The 6,380-nt window shown below is 50.5% G+C and overlaps 2 protein-coding genes across 2 annotated transcripts in view; one reads left to right on the plus strand and one right to left on the minus strand.

Annotated features, from left to right (window-relative positions):
• The window catches only part of Pcsk1n (proprotein convertase subtilisin/kexin type 1 inhibitor), a 5,633-nt gene extending 2,075 nt beyond the window's left edge, over window positions 1-3,558 (plus strand). Inside the window, exons 2-3 of the mRNA XM_048796616.1 lie at window positions 2,320-2,792; window positions 3,217-3,558. Of these exons, the coding sequence (XP_048652573.1) occupies window positions 2,320-2,792; window positions 3,217-3,415 (672 nt within the window). The 3' untranslated portion in view covers window positions 3,416-3,558. The remainder of the gene's footprint in view (window positions 1-2,319; window positions 2,793-3,216) is intronic.
• A 367-nt stretch (window positions 3,559-3,925) lies between these two features.
• Window positions 3,926-6,343, minus strand: Eras (ES cell expressed Ras). The gene has a single exon (XM_015506455.2). It carries the CDS (start codon window positions 5,023-5,025, stop codon window positions 4,342-4,344), a length of 684 nt encoding a protein of 227 aa, XP_015361941.1. The 5' UTR covers window positions 5,026-6,343; the 3' UTR covers window positions 3,926-4,341.
• Between the last annotated feature and the right edge of the window lie 37 nt (window positions 6,344-6,380).

The raw sequence follows: 6,380 nt of genomic DNA on the forward strand, positions 1-6,380 counted from the left end.
GCGCGCGGCCGGTAAAGGTGCGACCCCAGTCCAGAGCGGGGTGGGGGTGGGGAGAAGGATGCTGCGGGCGATGGTCAGTGCCACATCCTTGCTTGAGCCAGCTCTAGGGATGTGAGGAGATCGTCAAGAGTGGTCCAGGCTCCAGCCGCTGGTACATGGGAAGGCCAGGCTGACACACTAGAGACCAGATTGGGTCTGTGCGTGTGCGGGTGGCATTTTCCTGGGCTCTGCCAGCCGCCGCGCCCTGCCCATCCCACCGCATAACAGGCCAGGCCTTGTGTTGTCCCGCCCTCAGAATGTGGCACTGGCATGGCACTAGGGAGAATTCTGGCAGGGTGTGCACGTATCGGCATGTGTGCATGAGATGTGATGACAGTGATGTGGGGGTGTTTTAATATGTGAATGTGTGTCCTTGGGTTTGACAGCTTCTGAGGATCCTGCTAAGTTGCGTGATTGTGTAGCGTGTGTGATACTGGAGTTGCTTCTGGGACTTTTTTTGTGGGTGTGTGGACCTGATTGCTTTCTCATTGACACCGTGTGTGTATGTATTTGTGATTCCTTATGTGTGATGGCATGGCTTATGGGCGTGGCTTTCTGTGTGCTTGAGTGTGTCTGCATGATTTTGTTATTTCAGAGGAGTGGGTCCTGTCTCTTGGTGTGCACATTCCATCTTGGTTCTATTGGATTGAGTGCCTGAGATTTTGTAGTAATGTTCATGAGGCTGTTTCTTTCTGCTTCGTGGAGCTGTGTCATTGCGGAGAGAGGAGCCATGATGTCTCTGCTGCTTTGTGTCTTTAAGGGTGGTGCATGTCCTTGCACCTGTGTGGCTTGGAGAGTGTAACTGCTTGAGCAAATGTAGATGTGAATGTGTGCTGTAATTTACATGTGGATGTAGCAGTGTTGGGTTGCAAATATGACACCTCAAGGGTTGTCAGTTCATGCGGGGTGGGGGAGACTGTGATTAATGGTGAGTAATTCCCCTGGGGCTGAGGGGTGGTGGGCACCAACCAAGAGCTCTTGCAGCAGCTTCATCCTCTAGCACTTTATGTCTGAATAAGGATGGAAGATTTTTAATATTATTAAATATTTTTATATTCAACAATATAGTTAACATATATGTAAAATTGTAAAGAATAATGATAAAATAACCCATTGCATACCCACGACACAGCTTAAGAAATAGAGTATGACCAATAATAGAAGCCCCTATGTGTCCCTCCCCTGTTGTCTTTATCCCCCTCATTCATTATCATGTATTTTCTGTCCATTGATTCCTCATCACATATGTATATATCTCTAAACAATTTATTTTTTAGTTTTTCCTGCTTTGGTACATCCTAAAAATGGAATAAAACTGGGCACCTGCCTCCTGGTAGTCACTAGGGGTCACTAAGAAGTCCTTGCGTGCCTGGTATTCTCAGACGTCTGCAGTGGGATTCTGGAACTTGCCTTTTTATTTTTTTCTTTATTTTCTTTTTCTTTTTGGGTGCTAGGGGATTGAACTCAAGGCCTTGCACATACTAGGCAAGTGGTATACCACTGAGCTACACCCCCAGCCAAAACTTGCCTCTTTAAAAAGAAAAGTTGGCTCTACTTTGGTGGTGAGATTCATTCGTATTGAGGTGTGTAGTTATAATCCACTTAGTTTTATTGCTGCATAATATTATGTCCTATCATGCATCTATATGCATTCTCAATAAGTGGACAATTGAGTTGTTTCCAGGTCTTTTTTTTCCCCCGCCTCCCTTTCCCCTCCGCCCTCTGAGGATTAAGCCCAGGGGAGCTCCACCACTGAGCAACATACCCAGCCCCCGTTTTTTCTTTTTCTTTGTTCTACTATACCCAGCCCTTTTTTAAATTTTGAAATAGAATCTCACTAAGTTGCCTAGCCTCCACATTTATGCTATTACAAAGTGCTGTTGTCATCTTTCACAAACCCATGTCCAATAGTATATGTGCAAAATGGGTCATAGCATATATACTTCTTTTTTCACGTTGCCAAATTGCTCTTCAAAATTGTTTTGCCAATTTAATTCCCACTAGAAAAGTATGAGATCCCGTCTCCAGCCACCCCAAGGCAAGTTCTGAGAGTCAGGAAGGCAGAACTGGGAATGGGGTCGAGGGGTCTGTGGTGGTCTTAAGTGTGTCTAGAGATATTTGGTGGGTCTCTTGTGGCCTTGGAGGTGTTTGGGTATTTGGGAGGACTCGTGGCTTGGTGGATATTTAAGGGTCCACGGAGCCCCCATCCCACCCCCGGGTGGAAGTCCCAGGCCTGATGGACGCTGAACAATATATTCTACCCAATTCATCTTCCTGCAGGAGCCCCGCAGCCTGAGTGCAGCGTCGCCGCCGATGACTGAGGCTGGCACTCCCCGCCGCTTCCGTCGGTCGGTGCCCCGAGGAGAGGCGGCGGGTGCGGTGCAGGAGCTGGCGCGGGCGCTGGCGCACCTGCTGGAAGCGGAGCGTCAGGAGCGGGCTCGGGCCGAGGCTCAGGAGGCTGAGGATCAGCAGGCGCGAGTTCTGGCGCAGCTGCTGCGCGTCTGGGGCTCTCCCCGTGCCTCTGACCCGCCACTCGGCCTGGACGACGACCCCGACGCGCCCGCCGCGCAGCTTGCCCGCGCTTTGCTTCGCGCTCGCCTTGACCCTGCCGCCCTCGCAGCCCAGCTTGTCCCCGCGCCGGCACCCGCCGCTGCATTTCGTCCCCGGCCTCCAGTCTATGACGACGGCCCCACTGGCCCGGATGCCGAGGACACTGGAGAGGAGACACCTGATGTGGACCCGGAGCTACTGAGGTGCTGGGCAAAGGGAGGGTTGGGATGGTCATCAGCCTCTTGGGAGAGCGGGGACTAGGGACTGTGGGGCCGCTTCATCCCGTGGAGGCGAGAACATCGAAATCCTGGGGATGGGCAAGGGTTCTGGTGTCCTAGGAGGGAGAACTGAGATCCTGAATGTGGGGCACAGATTGAATGGTAGGTTGACTTCGGGTCCTGGGGAGAGACCCTGATCGCCCGTTTTCTGCCAGAAGAGGGAGGCGGGAATTCATAGTTTCTGGTACGGGAGGGGAGGACCTCTTGTCTCCTGAAAGCTCTGGGCTGGGGACCCTTGGGTGAGGAGGGATCCGGCAGTCTGAGGTTACAGGGTCCCGCTGTCCAGGGTCCTGGCCACAGCAGTGACGATTGCGGACACAGGCTTACTGCATTCCTCTTGGTCCTTAAGGTACTTGCTGGGGCGGATCCTCACTGGAAGCCCAGAGCCCGAGGCTGCGGCTGCTGTTCCGCGCCGCCTCCGCCGCGCGGCAGACCAGGATCTGGGCCCAGAGGCGCCGCCTGAGGGTGTACTGGGGGCACTGCTGCGCGTGAAACGCCTGGAGAACCCCCAGCCCCAGGCGCCTGCGCGCCGCCTCCTGCCGCCCTGAGCTCAGCCCACAACCTGTGTCTTGGAACCCAGGAGTGCCCCAGCCACCTGGACACAGGACTCACCCTGCCAGCACGTTGAGCAGCTTACTCCTCCAACCCCAAGATCCCCACCCTGGCCCTACAATAAACAGGATCTGAAGCAGTTGTTTGTCTGTGACTGGCAGTTGCTAAGGGCTTCCCCTAGACAGGGCAGAGGGACTCTTTCCCTGGGTCCTGCACTTTAGAGATACTGCCTACTCAGTCTGTGCTTCTATGCACTGAACAGTGGCAGTATATACACAAAGACGGTTTTCATGTGTATTGTTTGCACTGAGGTGCAATCAATGTACCCAAAGCAGGGCCTGGTACACAGAGGGCTCCCCCAAATTTATTTATTTTTGGGGGTACCAGGGATTGAACCCAGGGGCATTTAACCACTGAGCCACATCCCCGGACCTTTTTTATATTTCACTTAGAGACAGGGTCTCACTGAGTTGCTTAAGTTGCTGAGGCTGGGTTTGAATTGATGATCCTCCTGTCTCAGCCAACCAAGCTGCAGGGATTACAGGCATGCACCACCATGCCTGGCCTTCCCCAAATTTCTTGAATGAAAGAATTCCCATAATTCAAGTATCATTCTACCCAGTCTCACTCCCACCCACATAACACTTGGCATGGAGGCAGCTTTGAAACCTGAGAACATTTTAATTTTGCACAAAAATCTCTCAATTTGACATAACATAGCCAACATTAGAAAACCCAGTGTTGCCAAAAAAAAAACAAAACAACAAAAAAAAAACCTCACCAAATGAAAGTTAATTGAAGTGTGTCCATCTATGCCCATTACACCAACAGTGTCCATGATACTAGTTGATGGGGGGTGTCTCACATCAAAGGAATCATCACCCTGGCCTGTGGGAGAAGCCATCTTTCCAGACCTATATCTTCAGGCCACAGAGCAGCCACAGCTGCACATGGCCTTCTGGTGCTGGGACTTCTCCTCACGTGACACTGCCATGGCCTTCTGGACCCTTTGGATCTCTTGGATGAGCAGGGAAAAGGCTTCCTCCACACCTTGCCGGGTCTTAGCTGAGGTCTCCACGAATGGGGCTCCCCAGCTTTGAGCCAGGGCTACAGCAGCAGCATGAGCATCTCCAGTGGTGGTCACAAGGTCACACTTGTTGCCCACCAGGACTAGGGGCTGGGGGTGGCGAGGACTCCAGGTGGCCCATATCTGCTGCAGCTGGGTCAGAGATGAAGGATCATCGAGAGCAAAGACACCTAGCACACCATCACCAACTGACAAGCACTGGTCACGCAGGGCCCTGTGAGTTTCCTGCCCTGCAGTGTCTAGCACATTCAGAATATAGCCCCCCCGGTCCAGGGCTACCTCCTTCCAGTAGGAATCTTGGATGGTGGGGTCGTGGTCTTCCACAAAGCACTGGTGGGTCATCTGGATGGTCAATGCACTCTTGCCTACGCCACTTGCACCCACCACCACCGCCTTGTACTCAGGCAGTCGCTTGCCAACACCCTTGCGGTGTGACCAAGCCTCTCGACTCTCCTTTGAGCTGGGGTTCCATGTGCCCAGGCCCAGGTCAAAGACATCAGGCTTTGTTGGCAGTTCCATGCCCCAAAACAGGCAGCTCAGGGAAGAGAGAACAGTAGGCTCTGTCAAGTTGGAAGAAAGACAACAAGGGATATGAGGCACTGGGATATCTGGGTGTCACTGAATCAACATTTGGAGTGCCTACTGTGTGCTGATTACTTCCTAATATGCATACATTATTTATGTTGGTCTCCCCCCTTCTTCCTCAGAGAGAACCTCTGTGAAGGAAATATTTTTCCTTTTCTTTTGGGGGTGCTAGGATCAAACTCATGGCTTCACCTAGTACTGGGTTAACTCCTTAGTGCCAAGGCAGAATTTTCCAAACAGCTTTACTGAGGTACAATCTACATCCTGTGAAGTTCCCCCAGTTAAAATGTACAGTTCAATGGATTTATCATACTCATAGAATTGTGTGAAGTTTAGAACATTTTTGTTACCCAGAAAAGAATTCCCATACCCATCAACAGTCCCTACCCATTGCAGAGGGAGGGCAGGATTTTGTTTATTTGGGGTACCATTGAACCCCACCCCAGGTCAACGCCTGTCAGGCAGTAGTCTGTTCAGAATATCCCCACCCTCAAGGGGTTTATGTTCTAAAAGGGCATTATTATTTAAAAGAGAATAAACCAAATAAATGAGGGAAGTATGTAGCCTACTAACCATTTTCTTTAGAATTTTAGTCTTATTCTACATTGCTGTCTATAATTTCACACTGTTGTCTGACAACAATAAGATAAATAAGTAAAAAAAAAGTAAAATGTATTTCAGTAGTAGGTGATCACCATGCTGAAGGTACTGGATTAATGTTAGGCATTTTTATTATTATTCAATGTCCCATTGTCTAATTAATGGATTTTCCTGTATGTGAGGCATTGTGAAAAGGCACAGAACAAAACAACACCCAACTCCTGGCCCAGGGAGCATTAGACTCTAGCTGTGCAAGGCAATAAACATGATAAATAAGGAAACTGTCTTGCATATTAGAGGGGGATAGCCACACAGCAGGTGCTCAATTTGTGTTCCTATTAATAGCAAATCACCATTAACTCATTGAATGAACCTCCACGTCCGGTTTGGGAAGCTCCCTCAAAATGCACCATGATGGCTATTACCGCAATTTTCTCTAAAAATCCGGGCAGAGTTTGGGGATGGTTGCTCCACGTTTCCCTGGGAGTTTTAGTGGAGTTCGGGATTGAGATGGGGGAGGGATGCAGAACGCCGAGAAAATGGTCACTTGGAAGTGCTTGCCCAGAAAGGGAGGGGGGCAGGATGAGAAAAACAAGCAGAAAATGGAGCTTTGGGGGTTCACACTGGGAAAAGAAAGAGGGAGAAAACCCATGAGGACAGATCGAGGGGAGGGAAGTAAACAGCAGCAG

Source organism: Marmota marmota, unplaced genomic scaffold (assembly GCF_001458135.2).
Source record: "Marmota marmota marmota unplaced genomic scaffold, marMar, whole genome shotgun sequence".
Classification (NCBI taxonomy): domain Eukaryota; kingdom Metazoa; phylum Chordata; class Mammalia; order Rodentia; family Sciuridae; genus Marmota; species Marmota marmota.

Coding starts and splice junctions, on each gene's coding strand:
- Eras (XM_015506455.2), bottom strand. CDS start 5,025: ATGGAACTGCCAACAAAGCCTGATGTCTTTGACCTGGGCCTGGGCACA.